Source organism: Nestor notabilis, unplaced genomic scaffold (genome assembly GCF_000696875.1).
Source record: "Nestor notabilis isolate BGI_N333 unplaced genomic scaffold, ASM69687v1 scaffold224, whole genome shotgun sequence".
Taxonomy (NCBI): domain Eukaryota; kingdom Metazoa; phylum Chordata; class Aves; order Psittaciformes; family Psittacidae; genus Nestor; species Nestor notabilis.
Window position 1 is genome coordinate 25,350 of NW_009924926.1, and position 26,864 is coordinate 52,213.

The window sequence follows — 26,864 nt, forward strand, 5'->3', positions numbered from 1 at the left end:
TCACAGAGCTGTTTGCTGGCTGAGGTACACTTTAAATTGGCTGAGAAAGGATCAGACAATTTATGCAGAACTGTTTCCTTAACTAATCCCTGGAACTCCTCATGTATTTGGCCCATATTCAGCTTTTTAGTTAATTGCTGCTGCATACATGGACTGGGGAGGCGGGAGGAGTGCAGAGAACTGGAAATACCCACAGATCTCATCACATGAAGTGGGGAACACAAACCAGCAGCTTGGTGGTTTCAAACATTCCTGTTACATCTAACTTCAGTGTTTTGGAGATAACGTTCAGTTTCCTCTTAGATGTGAGAAGCCCTTGCACATTTTTGTCCTGATCTGGGGGTCGTTTCTTCCTGCAAACCCCTTTCTGGAGGCATCCTGCCAGGATGAACGGAGCAGCCATGCAGGCCAGCTTGGGCAGCGTGCCACCAAAGATGAACATGGTGTCCAAGACCCTGTGCTTAGCTCCTTGCAGATAAAGGGCTTGCCTAAAGTGACCCCAAAGCTGGAGAGGACGAGGAGGAGATCACCCTAAAGCAGAGGGACAACACCAAGAACTAAACATTTTTTCTTCAGGACCACATTCAACCAGTGGGATGGTGTGAGACAGAGCAGCAGCTCACTCCTAGGTGAGCAGTTATGACTCCAGATGTGTTCAGAGATAACTCTGCATGGTGTACTTCCATCTATGACTGGGAAGGACTAAAATTCCCACTCGTGTTTCTTCTGATGGCAAAGCAGCATGAAATGCCTGCATTTATGGAGTGATAGCATGGAAATACACCAAGTTTAATACCAGAGTGTTACACTGTCCCAAGGCAGATGCCTGCAGTGCCTGAGCACCTTCCAGGTACTTGCAGACTGAGAAACCTCAGCACACACTCCTGCTGCCTGCCTCAGCATGAAGCCCACCCTGTGGGGAAGCACGGAGCCAGGTGAGGGACAGGGACCTGTATGCCTCCCATTTAATTTCAGCAGCCTCAAGCAATGGGGTTTCTCACAGCAAAGCTATTCCACTTTAGCTTTATTTTTTGCTTCTGTTTCAACTGCCATAGCATTTTTGGGTTGTAGGGTTTTTAAAGTCAATTCTAGACCCCTGCTTACCCACGCCCTGGCCACAAGCACTAAGGACAGTTGTCCTTGGGATCCAGCAGAGAGTACGTGCAAGCCTACCTTTGCCAGACGTTCCTTCTTGTCCCACCAGTCATCGAATGCCCGAAATGCTACCACTTCAACCATCTTCCGGTTCAGGTCCCTTTTCATGATAGCCTTTAGTTCCTTCACTATGACCAAGAGGACTCCATCCACAGTGGCTTTGTGGGGATCTTCCTTCTTTGGCTCATAACCCGGTGGTGGAACCGAAGGGTCAAACTTGGGCAGTGGTGGCCACTGCTGACCACGACCAAGAGCTGCTCCCATCGAGAAAGGGCGGTAGGGTGGAAGGTTCACAAACTGCATCCGTCCCGTCATGAAAGGCGGATACTGGTACGTGTTCTGTGCCTGCATCATGCGGCTCAGCATCTGAGTTTGCATCTGGAAGGACATTGGCATGCCACCCCACTGGTTGCCCAAGACACTTATCATATCCACTTGCATGACAGGGAACATGCCAGGATGGAACGGAGGAAGCGGAGGCAAGATATGAGGTGGAGGGACCCCAGGAGGGGCAGGGAGCGGTGGTGGGGGGACAGTGACAGCAGGGTGAGTAGGTGGAGGTGGTGGGGGCAGCGGTGGAGGCATTGGGAAGCCTGGCTGTGGAGGTGGTGGAGGAGGAGGAGGAAGAGGAGGGAATCCTGGTGGTGGCATGGGAGGAATCGATGGGGCCATCACGGCTGTGTTGCTGACAGAGGAGTTCACCACAATGGTTTTGGCACATTCTGCACTGGTGATGGGTGCAGGGTTGGTCTCATCGTCAGAGATTTCCATGTCCTCCCCTGAAGAATGCTGACCCTGTGGCAAAAGAGAGAGAAAAGGTGAGGAGCACATTCCTTTTACATGGAATACCACAGTGCCGGCTGCTTCAAACAAAAGCTAAGTTTAACACACACTTTAATTGGGAATGAAGAAAAGCAAGCGATGCCCTGAAAAGAAAGGGCCTGCTGAGCAGCTGGTGCCTATTGAAGCTTTTCTCTTCCATGTCAGACCTCAGGAAGCAGAGAGGTAAAAGCTTTCCAAAAGAGCATCAGTACCAACTGCACAAAACCCTCAGCTCCTATGGAATAGGAGGAATTGCTCCCATGCTCAGCAAAATATACACAATCCAAACATCTTTCACTGCAAGATACATTTTCTCTTATTTGCACCTAATACTGACAAGGTGCATTCCAATACAAGGTTTTATTCCTTAGTTTTCACCATGCTCAAATTACCCTGTTTTTTAATTATAATCCCTGGCTCATTTGCTGTCAACTCTTAACCTCTAATTGTGGGAAGACAACACTTCCACGTGGTTGCTGCTACAAGTTGTCTTGACTAGACCACAGCAATTCACATGGGAAAAGAGAACCCTAAATCTCCTTAAATTGCCTTTAAGCATGAGAGTCATAAATACTGGGATTCAAAGACACAGCATATATCATGTTTCTGGGCAAAAATGAATACTTTACTAGCAACAAGAAATACAGAGTTACATAAAATGCTAAAACGATGTTCTACCTCTGCTATCAAAGGGATGGAAAACGGATTACAACAGACGTGCTTGCTCTGAAATCTCAAAGCTGCCTCATTAGGTGTTGTCCAACAGAAAAGCTCCATCCTCAACAGCAAATGGTCACCTGCATGCTATGTCCTAAAGGCACTTCAGTCCTGAAGGTGTCTCCAGCACAAAGAAACCACATGTATGACTCTCACATCCCTCAGGTATCGTGAAAACAAATCCTGGTAAGAAATACAGCAACCAAATACTGCTGGAATACATATCCAACACGGTGACAGTCTATCTAGGAAACATGAATGGAGCTGACCTTTTACTAGTGGGATGTCGGCAAACACAGGACAGGATCCCAACAACCAAAACTATTTCTCCCACTCTTCCTTTTTTTTCTTCCCAGCTATAACTGTCACACACCATCACTCTTGACACAGCAAACACCCCTCAGCTATTTTCAGGGCTGAAAAGCAGCAGCACTCATCCCAACTGTCTCTCCCAGGCTCTCTACTAGCATGGCTGGCCTATCTCCTTTGAAGGATTTACCAAGCACCTCCTTCCTCACAACAGCTTCACACAAGAAAGCCAGACAAACAGTTTGCATGTTGCCTCCAGCTGATCTAAAGAAAGAGAATCCCCACGTTCACCAGCACAGACAGAGCACAACAGTGATGCTCCACCTCTGCCAGAGCTCTCCTGCCTGCCCTGCATGCTGCAGGCTCCAGCCCAGCTGAGGCAGTAAGAAGAGATCACAGTCAAACGGTCTTTAAGTGCCTCTCTGTATCTCAGTCCTAGCAAGTGTTTTGCATCCTGCTGGCTGTTTTCAGCCAAATTTGACTGAAGATCCTAAAGCTGTTTATTTCTTCCATGTTCCGTGCCAGCAGGTGCCTCTTCTGTCTGCTCTCCTACTAGTCTCCCCAGCCTGAAAGAAAAGAGCGATAGAGCTCAGCCTTTATCAGACACTGGACAACCTGCACTGGGCAGTGCTGCTGGGAAGAAACAAGCTTTGGTGGCTTTAAAGCTGCTGCGATATGATTTTTAACCTGTGAACCTTGCATGGCATAAGGGAACAAAAGCAAGAGCAGATGAGTTGACAACTTTAAACTGTAGCTGTATGAAGCTGAGCAACCACAACTATCCAAATCAAACCAAATGCTTCACGTTTCATCAAAGGTCATCTCTGCTCCAGCAGCTACCACCAGAGAGCAGGCTGAGCACAACGCTTCCAACAGCAGCTTTGCAAATCCTCCTGTCCTAGCACCTCCCCTCGCCTTGGCTTCCCCGCATTCTTCTGCTGCAGCATGAACCCACCAGCTCATGCACTGCATGGGTCACCTCCAAAAAGCCACTTGTGGTTTTAGTGGTCTGAGAATGTCCAACCCCCTCAGGAGACCACGGTTTAACCACCTGCAGAAGGGCTGAAAGCACAAGCCTGGCAAACCCTGCAGCAAGTGCTAAGAGTAACGGAGAGGGGACTTGCATCTGTACGTGCAGGAAGGCATTCCAAGAGCTGCTCTGTAAACCCCAAAATGAACAGTTAAAAAAACAGAAGTAGAAATAATAACCCACTGTACTTGAGTCTTTCCAAAGCTGAATTGTGTCATCTCCTCCTTGAGCTGTCTACATCTGGCTAAGGTTTCTAAGCAGGTCTCACCCCCTGCATCCCCTCCCCAGCTGCTCTATTGCAGTCACATCCCACACCGAGGGTTCTGCAGTTTCAACTGCTGCAGCTCCAGTGAAAGGAGCGAAGGAAGAGAAAGATGAGGACTGTGGCAGGTGTAAACAAGTTTCCTGTGAAACAGACACCGTTTTTCAGTCAGTGAACATAAAAGGCACTGCTAAAAGCACTGTTTCCAACTGCAAAAACTGCATGATGCTAAAGGTCACCATTGGATAGGAAGCCAAAACTCTTCAGGCTACCAAAAGATAAACGAAATCAGCTTTATGCTTGCATTCATCTCATCTGATGGGGCATGGAGGAAAGTCACCTCATGAAGCCTCAGTGGAGTACCAGTACTAGGCAGCGTGATGGGGAGCTCCAAGCCACAAACCCTCCCTGATCCCCAGTCCTCCCTGTGGGATTCTCCCCTCCTGCAGCACCACCAGCCCAGAGCAGCCCATCTCAGCCAGTCCTGCTGCAGGAGACCCATGTGCTTCTGCCCACCACCCAGAGCCTACTCCCATCTGCACCAGCCCCTTACTCATTCTCAATACCAAAGAATCCTGCCTGATAAATGATGTTGGTTTTCCCTCTTGAAGGAAAGATCAGCTGGAGAAAGTAAATTCTGTAACTGCAGAGAGGTGGCAGGACGAGCTGGAGTCCATGCTGTAGTGCACTGCAGCTTTTTCCTACATACATGTATTTACAGTTGCATAAACACTGCCCATCCCTGGCAGTGCTCAAGGCCAGGTTGGACACAGGGACTTGGAGCAACCTGCTCTAGTGGAAGGTGTCCCTGCCCGTGGCAGGGGTTGGAGCTGGATGAGCTTTAAGGTCCCTTCCAACACAAACCAGTCTGGGATTCTAGGGTTTATTTTTACTTAAGATGAAATAAGAACTGCCAAAGCAATAAGTAGCATTATTCACATATGAAAGATTATTTTAATTCTTCTGGTGCTCTGATGGGTCTGCAGGAAGCAACAACAGATTCTCTGCTTCCCATAATGTTGGGCTGACAACTCACCTGTACTTTTACAGTGAACAGTCTGTGCTCCAGTTTTATCCCAAGCAAGATGGAAAGTGAAAGAGACGAAGCGGCAGGGAGAAACAGATCAAAAAGGCAAAGGGGTTGAAAAAAGAATACCCAAGGTTAGGAAAGAGGTCAAACCAAAAGAAGATCGTCTAAAAGGGAGTCTTTAAAGAAAGTTAAGAAGAATGAATATTTAAAGTGGATGAGCAGTTACAGGAAAGCAGTATCTATGGCAGGGGGAAACATGGGCACCAACTGAGTGAAAGGGATCAAGGTACAGAAAGAAAAACCAAGGGGAGACATTGAAAGATCTTCTGTTATACGTATTTCTTTTCATTCACCTGTCTGAACCTGGATTTACTGCGGTTGCTACCAAATACCTCTCAGGGTAAAGCTGAAAAGTAGCTACACTGTCCTCCCAAAGAAACTGCCTTCTTGCTGGCCTCCCTCTTTGCTCTTGCAATGGGAAAAAAGGAAGCTGATGTAAGGCATATGTACTGTTATGAGGATGTCATTGCCATCATTGTCACAAACCTGTGTCAATCAGACATGGAGCTCACCCGCCTGCTTCTGAGGGCACCTGGTATAACGCTTCCAGAAAACCTACCTCCCTTCAGCCCACTGAGAGAAAAGCCATTTCCTACTAAATTAATTTGTGCTGCCATCTTTACTTTGCATTAATTAAATCAAGAGTTAGCAAAACAGGTATTTAATTATATGCATGACACATTTTTCCAAAGGTGTTTTAATGATGCAAATTTGTTGGGAGAGATTCACATCAGCGTAACTGATTACAAATGGCCTCATTCATTGTTCACCCAAAATGCTAAATGACACCTTTAATACTGGTACAGTGTGTTTTAGCACAGGCAGAGCCTCTTAAGTGAAGGGAGCATCCCAAGATCTCACTCCTGCATCAGCCTGAATAATGACAGGGTAGAGAGCCACTGAATGCAGGGTATCGGTCTAATCTCAGAGCAATACCCAGCATTTAGCAAGCAAATGTTCATACCTGCAGAAAAAAGAAACTACATCCTAATATTTGCATGCAGATCTGGCAGTTTCCAGATGTGAAGAGGCTGTTCCCAGAGGAGCACTGACACTGCGGCAGCAGTTGGGAGCTTCATCGTAGGTGCTGTTCGGTACCTTTCCTATGGGCAGAGGAACTTCACATGCTTTCATTTCCTTTTAAAAAGGCCATCTGAGAAAGAGTTTACTCAGAATTTCAGAATGCATTTTGAATACCATCAGCTTACAGCTAATTTCACTTAAATACTCTGCTGGGTACCATGTTACTTATATTTGAGGTAGGGAACTTATACCACTGAACGTAGCAACTGCTCTGACACAGCCTGGCTGAGCTCTGGTGCATCAAAACAATGACATGCAAGATCAATGGCATTCAGCACAATGCAAGGTCATTAGCTGTAATGAAGTGAAGCATCCCATGCTTGCAAGAAGTAGCAAACCTTTCAGCCTGCTCCAACTTGCACTCACAGAAAGGAAACAACAAAGCCTTAAACTTTAAAAAACTCCATATTTAAACACGGCAAATCTTTGCCATTTAAAATGTTGAGAAGCAGCTTTTCCATAAAGCCAGAACTAAAATCAGAAGTGACTCTCAGACAAGAAGTTTTCCTAACCTGGTCAAACAGTCATCACTTGGTTTTGGATTAAGTCCACCCAGGTCTAAACATTTTGCAAGTGAACAAGCTTCACCTTTTATCCCTACAAAGAGGTAGGGAAATAAAAGCCTTCAGAGGTGAGGACAAGAAGACAACTGACCCGACAGGGTTGCACATCACGCTGCAGAGTCGAGAACAGACTTGAGGTCCCTCTAACTTCCCCAGCTCTGGCTGCCTCCCCTCACCATGCCCCGTGTTTGACAAGAGAAATGGCCCCAGAGCAATATGCTTTGATCCAAGGGTCAAAAGAGCTCAAACTCTCTAACACACACCTCTCTCTTCCCAGACTCCTTCTACAGAGCACATTAAAAAGAACGAGACATTTCAAACCTGCCTGTACCTTACAACACCGTCTGGAACAAAAAGGGATCCTGAGGATGCCAACCTGCCACCTGCAACTGTTCCTCAGTGACACAATTTCAACTAAAAACTCCTTTTAAAAAAAAAACAAACACAAACCCATTCAAGTCTGACCCAGATAATCCCACCGTTCGCTTCACTAAGAGTGAATACCTCTTGCTGTCCGAAATCTACAGCAAGGGCTTCAGAGAGTATTGCTTTGTTCATTTTTAATCCGCTTTTAGCTAGAGAAAGGCTTGCAGGTTCCATGTGTTTATGGCAAAGCACGTAAAAAGAGGAGCCATGTGTCCAAACTGCCTCTTTGCTTCCTGGGAGGGCAACACTCAGGCAGGATGGCACAGCAGAAGGACCGTGCTAAGCGTCCATACCTCCCAGTGTCAGGCATGAACAAAGCAGACTCGGCACCATATTTACAATACATACAAATATTTTCACTTTCCTAACTGTAATTATAGCTCTCCCTCTGAACGAACACACACACAAGGGTGGGACTTTGCTGGTGTGGCAGAAGTGGAGTATGAGAGGGCAGAGCAAAGGTGGTTTGCCAGCAGTTTAGCTACAGCAGCAGATAAACCACACAGAGAGCAACCCACTGCCTGCACCTTCCCAGGTGAGCTCTCAAGCCTGTTGAGGTAACTGTGCTGTCACCAGTGCCCAGAACACCACCACTGCAACCTGGATCTATGCTGAAGTTGGTCTACTGCCTCCTCCCCGGACACCCCCGTGGTTAATCACACCTTTCCAACTCCTCTGGGCAGCGAGAGAGCATCCCATCGTCCTGCCACTGTCAGAGCACACAACTGCAATCACAGCAGCTTTTAATTGGGATAAAGACAGCTTTCAGGTGTGGCTGCACTATAATAAAATGCCCAGCTCGTTGCCAGCAACAGGCAAATGGAAAGATTAACATATTACAGATCAGTGATTATAAATATCTTCAGCAACATGTATTTCTATCTCAAGAACAGAAGACTGCAAGATTTTTTTAATATAGCTCTATATTTATACAGCACTTTGCAAATCTAATTCGCAGGCAAAGGTTGCAAACAAAGCAGAGCAGAACACAGAAGAGGGCAACAGACTCACCTCTGTGTCCCACAAAAAGGGACACCAAAAAGGCTGCAATGGAGCAGGGATTTCTCACAGGAGAGGCATTACTTGGGTGTTTCTTTATTATCAACTGCTAAAGTATCTCCCACTGCTTGAAAAACAAGATTCAAGCTCTGTAAGATGACAATACCCTACCTGACACACACACTGTCAGCTCAGCTTGTGTTTTGGTCTGGTACTTATTTGCAGCACTTCTTTGGCACAAACAATTCTCCCCACACCTACAGGGCTGCACAACAAGTAGAACAAGTGAAAATAATACTCAAGTGCTCACTGTAAACAAACAGCACTGCAAACACCAGCTTAACTTACGCCACTTTCTTCTTTTCTTCTAATGCCAACTCTAAGTCGATACCTCAAATCACAGAAGGAGAGAGGAAGAATTCCCCCAGTGACCCCATCAGTCTCAGGACAGGGGTGAGGAAATGCCATCACTGTGTTTGTGTCTGGTGCTGGTCCCTAACTAGATGGTCCTGTACATGGGGAGATGCCACAAGCTGGGATTTAGAAGGATGTGAGGAGGAGCTCACCTGGGCTTTCAGTGCACAGCAGGAAGGGTTTTTGAGATGGGGAGGCTTACAAAGGGAAAAGGTCTCCTAACGTAGAACCACTGTGGTTTAAGGCCAGTGGGAGAGCTGGAATGCTGCCCAATGGTCCAAGCCATCATTAGAAAACCTAGTGAATCAAGATGACAAAACGAGCTAACATGACTCCTGCACGATGGGCAGAAGTACTCAAGACAGTATCCCAGGCTTCTGCAAATCTACATCGCCAGGTTCCTGCAGGCCCTCACAGGCATCAACCATCCGAGATGGGTCTCAACACTGTGAGGCAACATTTCAGACTCCAGAGGGGATTTGCCTCTGCCTTCTCCCCTCAGGACAGTGGAATAATATCAGTGTCTCCAAGGAAAGGAATGGAGCAGTGGCTTAAATCACTATTTCCTAAAGCAAAGCCCCTGATGTGACTCAGGGCATGAAATGGTTCACAAAAAAAAATGAAAAATAGGAGAATTTATCATGCAACAATTGAACAGTAGAGGTTCGGGCTATTTTTTACTTGAGTGTACATGGAAGCTCCGGTAGCTGTATGAAACAATGCATGGATTCTTCTTTCCAAAAGTTGGGATGAAACCTGGAGGAAGAAACACCCACTTAGGCAGCCTTTACACATCTCCATGTGGCTAAAACCTCCTTTTATTTAGCAAGGAATGCAGGGAAGGACAGACAACTATGTAAAGCAAAGACAGAGATGGGAAGGAAATGCAGTGTGATTAGTGGTCCAAGGTAACCAGATCTTCACTGATCCAGAAACAAGACGACTTGAGAAATGCGATCACAGGGGGAGAAGACCCAGCCAGTATTCAGTACTTTCAAAAATCCATTCTCTTGGCAAAAGAGCACCATACCTCAAGTTTTCAACATGACTTTCAAGAGCCCACTGCAAGAGCTTCCTAGGACAGAAAGCCTCAGAACCATAAATCAAACCAGTACGAAAGCAACTGCCAGATTTGCCTCTGAAGAAAGCCTGAAGAGATGAATTGGCAAAGAGGGCAATAACATGCTGAGGGTTTGCTCTCTTTGTTAGCAAGTGCATTACCTTCCACAAAAGGGGTGGTTTAATTCAGGTCTTTCTCCCTTCCAAGAGAAGGGAGGCTCTGAACCACATCATGCCATATGATATGGTTATATCATTCCTGTTGGCAAGATCGCTGAAAAAGGGATATTTGGAGAAGCCAGACATTGCCCTTGGGCTACCAGCATGCACAAGAGACTCTGGTGTCTGCAGGGACAGCTCCAGGAAGAGAGCAGGCTCACATAACATCCTTCAGGTTCATGTACATCAGCACTGAGACTGGAAACTTCCAGACCTCCCACCTGCACAGGTCTGAGCAGAGATAAATGTGTACATACAACTGGGCAGATCATTAAGTACAGTGAGAGTATGAGACGGGGAGTCAGTGACCCCCATCCTGAGCTCAGGGATGCCTGGGCAGCCTGTGTGTGCCCCGATGTGAAGCTGGCCTGGACAGTCACCCCTTCTGCATAATGTGAACAAATCTGAAGTGGCAGGATGACCGTGTGCAAATTCAGGGGCTGCCTCATGCGGCCACAGTGGTTTTCATCACATATGAAACACCCTAAAATTGGATTTACCATCTCATGGAACCATGGCCTTTTTCCTCAAGTCTTAAGTAGATCTTATTAAGGAGGGAAAAAAGGTTTCTTTATGGGGAGGAGGAGGAGGTAGGGAAAAGGAAGGAGGAAAAGAGAGGGGTGTTAACCCTGGGGAGCCATGTAACAAGGCAGGCTCTTTCCACAGGAATGGTTGTTCTGGTTTCCCTATTTTAGATGGGGGGAAGGGATAGCTGAAGAGCTATTTGCAATCGAACTTCAAAGGCTTTAGTCGGCTGGGAAGCTAAGTCATGCATAAAAGGATGGTAGAGTGGCAAGAAAATACCCCCTACAGATAAATTAGTCAGGGAATGTTCTCTGCTTCTCCCAAAGAGTTTCATACAGCCAGACTGGCTTTACCCAGGTAAAGCCCTTTTCAGACACCAGGTTCATTGATGCAGAGTCCTGGGAACAAACCAACCAAATCCAACAGAAGAACTGAACAGTCTCTCTGAAAAAAGAGAAAGGCAGCAATAAGCATACAATGGCTTTCTCTGTCATTTTCTGCCATCTCAGCTATTATCAGTAGGTTTTATTCTAAGGTCTGTCCACACACAAAAGCTGCAGAGCTTAAGGCAGCTTCTCCTTCTCTAAAGATGCAAAGAAAAGCCAGGAATTTAGGAGAAATCACACTGTATATGGAGAACTCATTTCCCAAATGATTCTGAACTGCTTCGTTTTGTTCTTTGTGCTGGTGTGCAGAAATACACCCACATTTCTGGAGAGAAGAAGGTGTTTTACAATCAGAGATAAAGGGAATTAGCAACATTAGATCAGAGTCCGCCTATAAGTTAAAAAGAAAAAGGTGCAATAACTGTCAGTGCAGAGTACACAGATACCTTATAGCTCAGTGCCAGGCAGGAGCTCACATGCCATCCCCTGAGCTTACCCTTATACTTAAACCTTAGGTCAAATGGAGCAATGAATTCAGATCTTGCTACCAATAGGGTGATAAGAAAGCAGGTAAGCTTGGAAAACAGGCTAGCTTCCCAGCTGGTATCAGCCTACTGAAGAATAGGTTGTATACATACTGTATTTAAACAAGTCTTAATCAGCAGAACTAGGCCAGTTTGATATTCTTCTCCTTTTACACACTACTACTACCCCAAGCATCTGAAATCATGTGGCTGTGACAGTTATGGCAGCAGTTTCAGTGCTCTGTTCAGTGCTCTCTGCACTTCCAGTGTCAGTAGCAACAGCAGTTTCATCTGCAAGACCTGGATGTCCACAATGCAACCAGAGCAACACTGAGTCTCCTCAGAAGGGAGTGGAAACAAAGGAGTTGAGGTCTTGAAGGATAACGAGCACAAGAAAAAAAAGAGAAGAGCTTCTGTCAGATCATTCATCAGTATCGTCTTTTAATGCTCTTCTGCCCACTGCTGACTGCTCTCAGACCCAGGTACCATTAGTATATCCTGGGGCAGCAGTTCAGACACTTGCCTTCCTTTCTCAAGAGGCATCCCAAATGATGAGCCTGGCTTTTCCCTCCCCTCTCCAACAGCTTGAGCTATTTTTGCCCTGAATTTCTAGGGTGCAGTCCTGACCTATTCGCACAACCAGGGCACCTGCAAGAAAACCCACAGTTGATGGAGGTAGCCCAGAAAAGCCCTTTCCAAACAAATACAAGCTTTACTTCCCCCAAAAGTGCGGAACAAGCAAGGGGAAAGGGCTGAAGTCCTGATTTTCATGTGACCCTTTCCCTTTCCTGAAGGCTTTTGCTGAGATTTTCATGAGCCCTCCACTGCTGGCCTGGGAGGTCACAAAGACTTAGCACTCCTCTCCTCCCAGCAGCTCTCTCCTATCCCAGTACCAACTATTTGAGAAGAACAAAGCAAGCATGAAAAAAGGAACATGCTGTCAATGAAGTCTTTAGGATCTCGTTATCATCTTGCCTGCAGTCACAGTGGCAACAGGATGGTTTCAAATCAGAAAACTTGTGTCCTTCTGTTCTGGAGACAGCCACTGCCATCATCCCCAGACAGGACAACAGACTTCTGCTGTGTTTCTGAAATGCCCAGCAAAACTGCTGCAGAGAAGCCTGTTCAGCCAGTCCACCTGATCCTGAGTGTGACAAAAAGCATTTAACCACTGTGGATAAAGCCACCACTGCAGGTGGTGCGAGGGAGGTGCTGGGAGGCAGTAGCAGAGAATGACCCTGAGAAGTGAGATGCTCACAAGACAAAACCTTCTCTTTAACTGGCTGTGGCTGGACGTGGAGCCTTTTGCAGCAGTGACCACAAATGATGATGGGCACCCTAATGAGCTTAGCAGGCTCCACTCAGTTTCTGAGCATTACAACGCAAGCTGACAAGTCCTTCCCCAGCAAAGGATGCATTAAAACCCAACTAGACCACAGGAGATGCTTCACTCCAAGGAACCTATTTCAAGCAGCTAAAGAGGCTCAGTAGAGATGTTCTTCCTCAAAAGTAAGGGTGAGGCCAGGCAAGAAAACAGTTCCCCTTTGGTAACACTTCTCTTAACAGATCTTCTCTCTGGAGGCAACTTGAATTTTTCACTGCTTTATTTCCTGCTTAGATTTTCCTTCTCTTGCTGTACTCTGATTTAACTAAGTGCAGAGAGGAGAGAAACAACCACATCAGCTGAGGTATGTAACATATTCATTAAAACATTAAAAGTCTTCCTCATTCTAAGACAAAGCCTGAAGCAATATCCAGCCAATCATACCTTCAAGTTAACCCTCTCCAAAACCTGCTCAGTGAGGGAAAGGCAACTTTTACCCCCATACCACTGCTTTCAGGTGATGAAAACATAACCCCTGCGCCTGCCAACCGTTAACTGATCCCTTACCAAAAAACAATCTCTGTGCAGGACATGACATCTCTCATGGCCTTTTAGAAGATACAAAACTTTTGCTATTAAACTATTCCCATGATATGCAAAATAACCACAACTGTCTAAATTACCAGAGTGGAAATACCCCACAGCTGGGCTGCACTCCCACGGCCATTTGTGCAGGCATAGAATATTCAGAAAAGAGACAAGAGGTAAAACATGCTGATTTCCCCACCTGTCTCCTCATTAGCAAGCAGGAGGTTTAAAACAAACACATGGCAACACTTCGCACCTAAAGCAAACTTCAACTGTGCACCTCATTGCCACAGGATACTGCAAAGACTCAGAAGTGCAGATGGGTTTAAAATGGAGTAGGTATTTGTGGAAGACATGTCCACCAGCAACTACTGAAACAAGATCATGTCCTAATCTGCTGGTTGTGAGCTGCAGAGGGACCCCAGGGGAGCACCCCTGCTGCTGAGAGTGGTTTTTGCATGGCATGAATTGCTCTGACCTCCCACTGAAGGTCTTTTGGAAACCTAGAGGAAATAATCATCACCACCACAGACAACCCAGGTGAAGACATGCCTTTGCCCTGCTTACTCATGAGTTAGTCCAAAGTCTCTGTTCTCTCTTGCAGCAAAGCTATAATCAAGCTCTCCCACACATGGCCGCTCAAGCGGAAGGGCTGCCTGCACATGGGCAGAGCCGTCCAGCCGCAGCCAGTGCTGGGTACCCCATGCTCTGCTCCTCACACCAACCACTTCAGCTCTTCCAGGCCTCCCCATCTTGGTGACTTACTCTACTCATGTGCTTTATGCTTGTTTTAAAAAGCTTTGCTAAAATGATCAAGAGGAGTGGAAAGCCCTGCAGAAGCACACAGCAGTACAGCATCTCTAAAGCCCATACTTGACCAGACATACCTAAACCACTCTCAATCACACAGCTCATACTTTTAGTTTTTAAAGCAGCTTTCCCATTAGATTGGTTCATTAGTTTGCAGTTATATATTGAACTCTAGAAAAGGCAGGCTACTTGTGTAAAGAGCTATGAGAAACAGTTGTGAGAAAGGCACAGGAGTAGCAAGAATGTGGCTCTGTGCTCACGGATGCAGGTGACAAGCTAGAAGGCTATGGACATCTCCTTTTTGAGTAGGCTTGGTGGTTTGCAAGTCTTGGTATTTTACTTACAGTTTAGCCTCTGCATCTTTTGAAGCACCAGAACTACATGGTACTTCTTATTCCACATACCACAAGGAATACATCTCACTGGATGTGCTAGAACAGTCGCACTGTGCAACACTCCTCATACCAGAGTTCAGCTAAAATAGCAGAATTACTGCAAAAACCTGAGTCATAACAAGGGTCCAACATCCATCTTTTTTACAATTCTGTATGTTTAGCCCCAAATTCACTTACAACAAAATCTATTCCCACACAACCCCCATCCCAGCTCAGAACTCCAGGAACTGCTATGAGCTGTCCCTCTGATTTTTTTTAAAGGCATGGGACTATCTAAAGCTCAGGTTTTCTTCAGCTTGGACATTGAAAGCAGATCCACACAAACCCTTTCAGAGCAGGCAGAAGCCATGTGGAAGCTGCAACAACTGCACAGTGGCTGATCCCCAAAAACCAGTGCAAACCCACCTTCAGTTAGTCGTGTCTCCCTTCCCTGCCTCCCCCCTGCCATGGCCCCATAGCAACGCACAGCCACTCAGCTGGGCTGAAAAAGCCAACCAGGGTTCCCCCCCAAGCATTGTCCACCCACAGCAGCCATGCCAAAAGGCACTTCCCCTCTCTGCAGCCTTGTGCCACAGCCCTTTTGTAACACGTGTCCCAGCAAGAAGCCAAGACAAAGTCAGGCAACAAGATTTCCTCAAGCTGAAGCCTAAGCATCCATCCCAGCAGGGATCACAGCTTACTTCTGGTGTCTCGTAGCCAGGCTGGGTGCTCCCTGCATGATGCTAGCTCCCAGGGAATTTCAAAACAACCTCAGCATCAGGTCTCCACCCTCCATCAGGGCTCTGCTAGGACCAGGCTGCCTTCCCCAAACCCACACTGCCTTCCTGCTTCTCAGTGACCCGGAATTCACCTCAGTAACTGCTGTTAGCACTTTTCTAGTGTAATTTGGGAGATACATCCCACCTGACACTGTATTAACAAGCAAATCAATTCATTGAGATTCCCTTGTCAGAAGGCATCCTTTCACACACGTCTCCATGGCATATATTCAAATAGTAGATTGCCCTTTATATTTTACTGTCATTTGAATAATTTTATGCAGTTCTAAGGATTTTCATATTTTCCAAGTAATTCTTTTCCTGGGTAACAGCAAAATGCTTGGAGCACCATGATAACAGTTGCTCACATTTATCTGCATCCTTTTCAAAGACAGTATTTCAGTTATCTGCACTGGAAACTCCTCAGCCACATCTGCTGACCTAAACACCACATTTGATGACCCCTCAGCAACAAGGACTAGATTGGGAAACTGTTCCCAGAGCTGTGCTCCAACATTAAACCAAGCCCTGCTTCCACCTGAAATATATCTGTTTTGTTTTGCCTGGGACACACAAGACACCAGAAATAACAAGCTCCTTTGGGAAAAGGGAAACCTGGGAAGAAGCCAGTAACTTCATCAATCCCTCCCCAGGCTCCAGAGGGAACGTCTCCCGGACACGTGCAACACATGTTAATCCTGCACAGCGGGAGGAGGACACACCACTTGGACAACAGCACAAAACTATACTGCTCATCACTGTGGAACACAGCTCTTTGGGGGGTAAAAATGGATATATCAGAAAGAAGCTCTCACTCCACACCATCCACCAAAGCAGCAGACAACTGATACCTTGATTAGGCCAGTAAAGAGCAATTTCAACCCCAGGAAAACCAAACCCCAGGCCTTCCTCCACATCACCCAACCTGCACCATCCTCAGTCCTCTTCTTCCTAAAGCTCCGTGCCACTGCACTCATTGATACAGGCAATATGGCAGTGGTGAGCCTGAGGACATCCCACTTTGAAGGTGCAGGCAAGGCCTGGACCATCTGCTTCTCCTCTTCCTCCCTTCCTCACCATGCTCAGACCTTTTTTCCCTAATGATCTCCCAGACCTACTGCCCCATATAAATAGAGAGAAAGAAATTGGGCAAAACACAGGTGAGCTAGTCAAAGGTGTGCAATAAATTCTACTTAGTGCACAGTTATCAACTCCACATCAATACATACTCCACAGAAAACACAGGTTCAGAGCAGCCAAGCAAATCCCAATGCCACTAAGAAGTGCCAAAATCAAAACACCCAATTCCCAACGAGTGAAAATTGGAAGTTCTGCTACAGCTGCCTGACCCTTCTGCAAACCAAACCTCCAAACCATAGGAGCTGCTGCCAGCTTGGAGTTGAAGCAGCAGTTTCATTTCCTCCCCGAGCCGTGCCTGCGCAGTGCTCACAGTGCCCTCTATGCAAAGAGCGATTGCCGAAGCCCAAGCCGCGAACGACTTCCTTTACTCAAACTGCTCCTGAAGCAACACTTCAGCACCCAGAGAAGTGAACCCATTCCAACCTGGGGAGAAATTAGAAACCCCAATTTGCTGTCTTGCTAGTTTATACACATGTTGACCTCATTGGGCTTGTCTGCACGGCTGGAAGCTTGGGAAAGCAGCCACTGGCTTTATTCTAGCACTAAGCAAATTAAACACTGTTGGGTTTTCTTACCATTGAAAGAGCTGGGTTTGTTCAGCCTGGAGAAGAGAAGGCTCCAGGGAGACCTTAGAGCAGCTTCCAGTGCCTAAAGGGGCTACAAGAAACCTGGAGAGGGGCGTTAGACAAGGGCCTGCAGGGACAGGACAAGGGGAATGGCTTTAACCTGCCAGAGGGGAGATTGAGATGAGCTCTGAGGCAGAAGTTCTTCCCGGTGAGGGTGCTGAGGCGCTGGCACAGGGAGCCCAGAGAAGCTGTGGCTGCCCCATCCCTGGCAGTGTTCAAGGCCAGGTTGGACACAGGGGCTTGGAGCAACCTGCTCTAGTGGAAGGTGTCCCTGCCCGTGGCAGGGGTTGGAGCTGGATGAGCTTTAAGGTCCCTTCCAACACAAACCAGTCTGGGATTCTACGATTTTCTTAGTACTTCGTTTCTAGGAGCTGAAAACTTTTGAGCAATTTTTTGTCCTGATGAATGGGCATTTCCAAAAGCAAGCACTGCACTTTCATACTGAATCCCGAGACAGCAGTAACACTGGGTTAAAGGAGCCCTCGTGGGCAGGTACGTGATGCGCTGAGTTAACGAACTCACAGGTTTCGTTTTGAGTTTTGCCCCATCTTCACTAGGAACAAACAAGCACCCGAAGTAAAAATTACAATTAATAGAAGGGGGGTGGCAAAGTCATGGGACTGAAAATGGTGCACATAGAAAAAAAAACCATTCTACTGATGAACTGTATCTATTTAGAGGACTCCAGGAAAGGCAACAGCCAGCAGAAATTTGAATAAGCGCTCGTCTGTTCACTGCTCTGTGTCAGACACAGACACATATAGAACACAGCGGCTGCTCCATCTCCTTCAAAACCAGCCCCAGAAATTAGTGCTGTGCTGGTGCCTGCCAGCACAATATGTTAACAGCAATTATTTTCTCAATATTTCTACTGATTACCTAACACACTGGCACATTTTCTCAGTGTCACTGCACGTTGCAACACGCGCTGCCATCCAGCAACTTGTCTGCATTCCCTTGGTCACTTTTCACAATCATCAGATGTGAAATGCAACCAGAATGATAATGGGTTGGAGAAACTGTGAGGGAAATGTGTCACTTCAATGCGAGGCTTCACAGGCTGTATTTAGGACATCTGAACATTCAGTATCATCACTGCTAAAACCTGAGTGTTGAAAAGAATAGGAAGAACTCTGTAAGCAGCAAAGGGAAGATGCCCAGGGCTCTCTAACTGCAAATGGTGCAGAGCTCAGACTTGCAAATATAATTCTGCCATAAGCTGTGTGCTATGGTTAAACATTGTAATTTGGAGCTAGGTTTCCAGTGCAGTAGAGCATCTATGGATTGCATAAACAAAAAATAAGCAGTGCTCTACCTATTAACAAGCAATGCAGTGATACATTCCCCTCCACCAGGAATGGAAAACATACAGAAAGTCACTGGTGGCAAAACAGAGAATGAACTGAGCCAGTGGCAAGGGTATAATCAGCAACAGTGATTTATAAAAGGGAATGGCAATGTCATTTCTATTAAGTATGCAAAATGAAAAAGCCTCAAAGTCTTGGCCTGGTATGAGAGAGTGAAAGAACCACTCAGCCTCCCAACCACAGCCTGCTTTCTATTTTTCAGTTACACTCCAGAGCATTTCACCATTTCTAGCTCTGTTACCAACTACAGACATGTTCTCTCATTCTACAGTTGCTGTGCATCCAAAAAACCCAAACCATAAACAGTCAAGTATTTCTCCATTTAGTTTCCCCCCTATTCCCATGAATACACACATACAGGGCATCACCATGAACACGAGGTGAATCCTATGCAATTCTGCTCTGAAGAAGTGACTTTAAAAACTGATTCTGGGCTTGTTACCTCTCACCACCTTCTCTACTGAACGCATCTGGCTGGTCAAGCCCTCTGCTCTGCTGACCACCAGCTCTGCAAGCACCCCAAGAAGCAAACTGGAGCCAAATACAGAAAGTCAAAAGTGAAACACAACTTGGGAAAAACAGACTTCTCTGCTTCGTATAAATTTGTGTAGAGGCAGCTGGTTGTCATGTGGAAAATGAATCGCATGTTCAAAAAAGCAGTCCCTGCCTGTGGTCTTCTAGTGTCAGCTCTGAAAAAAAGGTAAAATACGAGGATTCCCACTGCTTCAGGAGCCAGGACATCCTTATGTTGGCCAGGTGATATGGGAACTGATCCTCAGCCCCGAGCACCGCTGGGAGAACATAATCCTGCCCCAGCGTGCTCCCTCCTCTGGTCACAAAAGCTGAACCAACCTCTGAGCTCTCAGAAGGGTCCAGTGCCATGTCATATTTAAATCACCTTTTGAGGGATTTGTGTGTTGCCTTTTTCTGAACTTCAGCACTTAAACTCTGCAAGATCCCCTGAAGTCCCTGTGGCTTCTCACTCCTGCTGTGCATGGGTCAGGGAGAGCAGAACTGAAGCCACAGTTTAAGCAGCTTGCTCTCATTTTCATTTCACAGCTTTAGCGTGGCTGGTGGAACTCACATGTCAAACCACAGCAGCCATCCCAATCTTTGCTGCCTGGGCATTGGCTGGCTGCATTTCTGGAAATTCATGGTCATAACATATACCTATTTTTTGAGTTTCCATTAGGAACAGGTTCTGTCAGGCATGATGGCATTCACAGGAGCTCAGGAGGCAGGAAAATGTGAAAAAGTGTTTATGAGACAGGGCATAAATCACAACTCTCAGGGTTTTCTCCCCTCTTCCATTAAAAAAAACACAGTCAGAGCTGCCATTCCCCACATCTACTCCCCCCATCTCCCTCCAGACATGATGAATCCCACTCTAGCCGTAAATTGGATCCCAGGTGTACCCATATACATTACACATACATAACAACTACTTATGGGCATAAAGGCTCATGCACAGTTACTGTGGAAACGAAGGGATCACATTTCCTGGCTTTTAAGACTCTACCTTCTCAACCTCAGCGTGCATTTACCTTGAGTAAATCACTTCTGCACTCTCCAGCCCAGAAACATCCCTTAGGAGAGTGTGTTTGGGTTCATCTTTAGGAGGCTCCATCTAACCCACCGTCAGCGTCCCAGAAACATGAGGCTGCCCCCAACCCCACACGAGCTATGGGTAGGAGCAGGCTACAGGAGGAGAGCATCCCTCTGCAGACAGAGACTGACTTGCTTCTGCACAGCACAGCTCCAAGGGACATCAACCATTCCTGGGGTGACCACTGCAAGTACTGCTGGCAGAGGAACTCCCCTGCAGCTCCTCTCACTGCCTGGACAACATCAGGGCACTGCTTTCTCTCATGACAGCTAAAGGTTGAACTTGGCTCTGCGGGAAAGGGGAATCATTTACCAGCTACTGAAACACAGCCCGGTCTGGATGGGGATGCAGCAGCATAGAGTGGCACAAGACACGATGCAGCGTCTTGAAGAGAATGTCATCACATCCTGCTAAGGCTCCAGAGGGACAATGTGGGGAGACTTGCACATAAATTTCTTCCAGTTCTGGCCATGACCACACAAGAACCCAAAAGACACTTCAACGCAAAGTGCAAATTCAGCCCAGATGTAACCTCAGGGACTTCAGCAGAGCCCACTGTGGGGCTGAGCCTGACCCACCTCATCTATGTGCAAGCACAGCTCAGAAATCCCACCTGGGTAACTGCTGCACACACACAGCTTGTCACAGGGATGCTGATGCTGTCCTGTAAGAGGCACCTCAGCATCCAGCACGGCATTAAAAACATTCACAACAGCCAAGTGAGATGCTGGGGTGACACTGCTGGTGACAGCAGTGGCTTTTGGAGGCTCTAGGGCTGCTGGTGCACTGTGAGACTTCATTTGCCCCCCAAACCATTTGCTAAAACTCATGCAAGCAGCAGCAGAACTGTTCTCACCTCATTCATCTCTCAGAATCTTCATGTTTTAGGATTCTCTTTGGTGTTTTTAAGGCACCTCCTACCACAGTAACTAGGTGCTCAGCCAAACTACCAGGAAGACAGGAATCTGTTGATCCCTCAATTAAAAGCACTTTTGTACATATAAATCTGGTAAAATACCATTGTCAGCCACACAATCTTCCTATTACACACTGGCTACGCACACAAACTAATACATTCACAAGCTGAAACATGAAAGGCACCATCAATATATAACAACGTGACTTGTAACAGTCCTGTCACCCTCCCCAGCACACACAGGCAGGGCCTCTTCCTGTAACAAACCAAGCGAAAACAAGACCTGGTTCAAATGGGATGCCAGAAAGTCAAACTGTACTTACTTAACCTTTGTACTTCTGAAACAGCAAAGATCCTGTGAAAAAGAAAGTTACAGTTCTTTCCTTGTTACCTCTCAGGAACACAAGAAAGTAAGTTTGTACATCATTACCCCCAGCAATAATAATGTAGCTTCTTTCTTTCCTTGCCATCTTCTAGCTTCTTGAAAAAGCCCTCTGTGCCCTTCCTTCCTGGCTGGCAGGTAGTTGTCAGGGATCCGTTTTCTCCTCTTACTTCCTACTGCCCACATCCCGACCTGTTCCTCTTCTCAGCGCTCGTCCCTTGGCTAAGCTTAGCAGGACTTTCTCTGCAGACCATAATCACTGCTCTGATTATGGGTGTTAGGTGTTGCAGGCAGATGCACAGCCCTTCCTCTCCCACACCCAAACTCCCTGCCAAGCTCAGGCTTAAGAGTATCATATTGGATCTTGAAATCAAACTCAGGGTCTTGCATGATAAATCAGAGCAACTGGGGCTTGGCTGCATCTCCCTTACCTATGGCAAGTGTGGGGTAGTTAACTTGCCTGATGACTTGACAGCACTTCACCTATAGAACAAATGTTACCTTATTAGCAACCATAAATAAAAAGTGCTTGTTTTCATTGGAAACAGGAGCAGCTCCTTGAAGAGCACCTTCTGTCTCAGGGAAAAACTTCCCTATGACTTTGCTGACATCCTTCTGCATCCTGAGATTTTCCCAGCTGGAGCATCCGCCCAAAGAGAGCTGGCCTGGGGCTGCTCCAAGCCTTGAAGAGCCAAATATGAAGTAAATAAGAAGTTCGATCTCTCTGCCCTTTATTGCTTCCTTATGATACTTTATGAGCCCTCCCTGCACTAATATATCATTTCTGCTCCCCACACTACAGAGTCCCTGGAAATATTCGGGTCTGCCTTCCCTCTGTTTTCCTGGAGGATTCTCTGAAGGACTGAACATTGAACAGTGGTATCACAATAGGCTGAAGCCGAAGGTTCAGCTTTCCAGCCCTTAGACTGACTCAATGCCCCTCTCTAACTCAGTTGGAAAGCTGCAGCTCAAATTTCAGCCTATGTTAAGTCACTGCTCAGCTCTGCTCCTTCAGCAAGGGAGGGAAGCCAGGAGAGCCTTTTTCTAAAGCAAAAAACCTGGGGGGGAGACAAGCGAGGGAAGGAAGCAAAAAAACACATGGAGATGGTTTTTTGTGCATCAGAAGGAGCAATGAAAGGCACAGGCAACTTTTCAAACATGCCAGAATAGTTTAGTGTGATTTGTAACCAAGAGAAGGGCGGAATAAACAGCTCCAACAACAAACATCAAACTTTTTTTAGGGGGAGGAGATAATTAAGGCAGCAATGACCCACATGGAGACCCTGCTACCACCTTTCTGACTTCTGCAGAGGATCAGGGCACTTGCATCATTCTGTGTCACAGACCCATCGATATGAACTTCTGACACCAGCATCTCGTTAAGGGGAGACAAAGACTGAACATGGGCTTCAACATGAACATGCTGCTGCCCCACATCACAGCCTACAAATGTAACACCCCAGCCAGTCCCCCAACACTGATGGAAAGTGCCTGACCCCACACGCCATGCTGGTGTTCACCCACCTTCCTAAACGTGCTCAGAATTGGCTTGCACAGCAGTAAAGGACAGCAGATACAAATCCAGAGTGGCAAGGAGATGAGAGATGCCTTCCTCACTTGTTCTATGCAAACTAAGAGTATCCCTCTGAAGCCTGCCAGCCCGAGCTCAAGGAATCAAAACTCCATTCCTAATTAACACATCATCAGGTCCCACCAGCCAGGGACTTGCCTCCCAGGAGGAGATCCTGGGCCAGCCTACATGATGAATGAGACTTCAAGCAGCTGAATTGTTTCAAAGGCTAAACTGGCAACTGCAAGGACAAGCAGGTTTGGAAAGGCATGTAGAAACAACAAAATATGCACTACAGTTACTGGGGTTTTGTTGTATTTAGCATCGAGCCCTGCACTCTGTTACTGCTGCAGCACTTTCCCTCCAGTTAAGCGCTCTGCAAAGCCCACAACTACAGGAGCAGCTCCTCCTCTCCTGAAATGCAGCCACTTCTCAGGTGGAAACCTCACCACTGCAGATCACTGGAGGGAAACCCATTTTGCCAGCTTAACCCCAGCAAACTTGCACGGGTAACTTCAATGGATCTGCCCCATCTGGGACATTTACACATGACCAGCCCTCTCGGATGGTTGAGGTACCCTTACTGCAGAGTTCTTGCACACCAGGGACAGCAGTTCTGTTTCCCTGCATGACTATTACAAAGACAGGAGAAACAGTCTGGCAATTGCAAAGATCTGTATTTTGACTGTTCTTTGACACAGCAGAATAGCACTGACACGTCTACTGCAGCGATACATTTGTTGCAACAGACCTCCCAAACACACACCCCGTGCAAGGTAACTTCTCTGCCTGCTGGCACCATTCCACACTGTTACGCTCTCGCTGTCCCTTCAGCCACAAATGCCCCAGCAGAGGCAGCAAGTTCTGCTCTATTATTGGAAGACTTTGTGGAGCACATCCCCCACAAGCCAGCTACCTCCCCCTTTCAACTGAGCAAAGTGAGTATTAAAACCCAGCAACTGTCTCCTGTTCAAACCAGACGGCATAAATAGCTGGAGAGCTATCAAACAAAGCCAGCATCAAACAAAGTACACATTCAATACTTCGGCATAACATGAAAGCCCCGTTAAGCAAGTGTGTGCACATTTACACACCCGTGCTCAGGGACCAAAGCAATGGCAGAAAGTGCTCCATTAACTCCTCTAGTGGCTTAAGTGTCTGTTGACACTCAGGACATTCACACAGCGCAAGCACTGGCCAAAGTTCTGTGGCGTGGGCAGTCCTTGAGCTCTCCTGAAGCTATAAATTGCAGCTGGCTGCTATCAGGAACAAGGGAAGCTGGAGACTGGCAAGTTGATTGAGACCATCCCTTTGTGTCACTCATTTCCAGCTGCCTTAAGAAAAAGGCTCTAGAAACACTATGCTCTACCACCACCAGAAGCGCAGCTCCCTGCCCTGTCCAGCTCTAGGAATATACATGGAGCTTCAGAACTCAGATGCAGCTCACTTACCTCATCCATTTTTTCCGACGTTGGAGTCTGGTCACCAGGCACCATTTCTTTAGCCTCCGAGGTCTCAAGTTTGGAGGTCCTGCTCAGCTGATCAATAGGAGTCATGCTAGCCTCCGATGTCCCCCGGGAATTCTGACTCAAGGAAGCTGTCCCAGGGATGGGCTCATCATCGTCAGAGTCAGGCAGTGGCGTGGGGCTGATGTCCTCCAGGCCTGTGCTGGAAGGGCGCGAGGAAGGTGTCTGACCTCTGTAACCGGGCTGGGAGTTCGAACCGTACATAGGGATGGGAGAGAGCTGGGAAGAAGAGGAGGAAATGGGGCTACCTTCCATTCGAATCTCGTTATCCGAGTCATGCTCGTTAAGAAAGGGTAACTTTGTTCTCTGCTCTTTTAAGAGCATCTCAATCCGTGAGTCTAAACTGTTATGCTGCATTTCAGACTCCATGGTGGGGGTGCCAGGGGTCTCGCTTCTCTCTGGGGTCTGAGAGAAGGATGCTGTGCTCGGTTCAGGAGCGGAGTTCGATTCGGGCAAGGGCGGAGGAGGCTCCTCCTGCTTCTCCTTCACTGGGACAAAATCGATGTTAGGGGCAGTGCTGCTTTCCACAACCATCTCAGTGGGAGGTGGTGCAGGTCTTCGGTACTCTGCTTCCCTGGAAGTTTGGGGAAATGGCTGCTCATCAGCTTGGGGAAATACAGCTGGTGCTTGGTAGGGCGAGAAGGCAGATTTGTAGCTCGAAGAACTAGAGTGGCTCAGGGGAGGAGTGTGAGAGAACTGAACTGGCTCCGGCTGATGGGATTTGTAAGTACTAAACTGATGCTCCGTGCCTCGGAAAACACCCGCTGAGTTATGGACATAGTGATGTCCCGGCCGACGGTTGTAGGCATCTGTAAATTTAGTTTCATGTCTCCTGGGTTTGTACCCACTGTCCTGCCCAAAGTGGTACACGGGTGTTGTCTGACGACTAGAATAGGTGGAGTCCTGGGAAAACGGCGTCCCTAACCGTGGGGTGTGAGGTGTTCCTTGGGACTGGGGGGTAAACTGGCTGTAAGAGTTTGGGGTGTCTTGCCGGCAGCTGGAATAGGCTGTGTCATGGGAAAACGGGGTGCTGCTGTTGGGGGTGACAGAGGATCCCGCAGAGGACAGGTTGCTGTCTTTCAGGCGCTTCAGGGAATCCGTCAACTAGAAAAACAAAAGAGAGAAAAGCACCTAAACACACACATTGTAAAAGGTATTCGTCTAATCCGTTTGGTTTTCACAGGGGTTGAGCACACAGGAGTTTGCACTGATTTCCATGGCAAAATAAAACAGGATACAGCATCCTTGAAAACACGAACCATTATCCATTACTGACAGTTCCCTCAGATTTGAAAGGCAAGCGAAGAGGAACTTGTCTATAAAAGGAGGAAGAAGAAAGCAGACACAACAGTATTCCTTGTGAGCTATACCCAAGAGCAGCAGGTGAACAGGAGACTTGCACAATACTTTCAGCTAAACATTTCATTTTCAGCTATACAAGGCTTGTCTAAATTGCAAACAGGAAAGATAATAAGAAAATTCTGAGCTATGAAATTATCAATTTATCTTTTTTAATGTGAACAAATCAAAACCTACAAATCAGCAAACTGCAACCAAACCTAGGCTGCAGGGCTTTGTGTTGGTCCAGCTGAGGGAGCTGAGCCACCACCCTCTCTACCAAACGCTCATCTCTAACAAGGGAGAAGGCTACAGGTATAAAAGGCACAGAAAGTTCTCTACAGCCAGAAACACCTTCTGAAACCCCTTCCCAAAGACAAATGCTGAAGCAGAGCCCTACCGACCATGGCATTTGAAACTGAAACCCTACAAGGCTACAGAGCAGCCAAGTAACCGCTCTGCAACTCACTTTGTAGGCACATTCAGGGGGTTTCTAAGAGCAGCCCTGCTCCAACTCAGACTCTGCTGAGTCATAACAGTGCCACTCTGATGATCAGCACCACAATCAATGTTCCACAACGCAAAAGAAGAGCTCAGTGAGAATCCATGTGGCAGCAGAAGGCAGGACTGAGCTCCAAATCCCCAAAAGCACACCAGGACAGTGAACTGGTGAGACTACAGGCTGGCTGCAACTCTCCCAAGCACAGGTGGGTAGAGAGACCCTTAAAATGACCTGCTTGTAACACACCAGCACCTCCAAAGTCAAGCTGAGCTCTCTTCCCTGCCTGCTACCCTCACCACATCTCACCCACTCAATAGTGTGGACTTGTGTGACCCCCTCGAGACCACGACCACATGGACATCAGGGAAGTTTCTTCCTCAACTGTTCTGAAACCCACAGAAAGGGTCAAAACCCAGCCACGGGCTTCCTGCTG

General features: G+C 47.1%; 1 protein-coding gene across 1 annotated transcript in view; it reads right to left on the reverse strand.

Moving 5' to 3' along the window:
- The window catches only part of SETD1B (SET domain containing 1B), a 48,644-nt gene that overhangs the window by 15,490 nt on the left and 6,290 nt on the right, over positions 1-26,864 (reverse strand). The window contains exons 5-6 of the mRNA XM_010012793.1: positions 24,517-25,695; positions 1,174-1,950 (exon numbers count right to left, since the gene is read on the reverse strand). Coding sequence (XP_010011095.1) covers positions 1,174-1,950; positions 24,517-25,695 — 1,956 coding nt within the window. The remainder of the gene's footprint in view (positions 1-1,173; positions 1,951-24,516; positions 25,696-26,864) is intronic.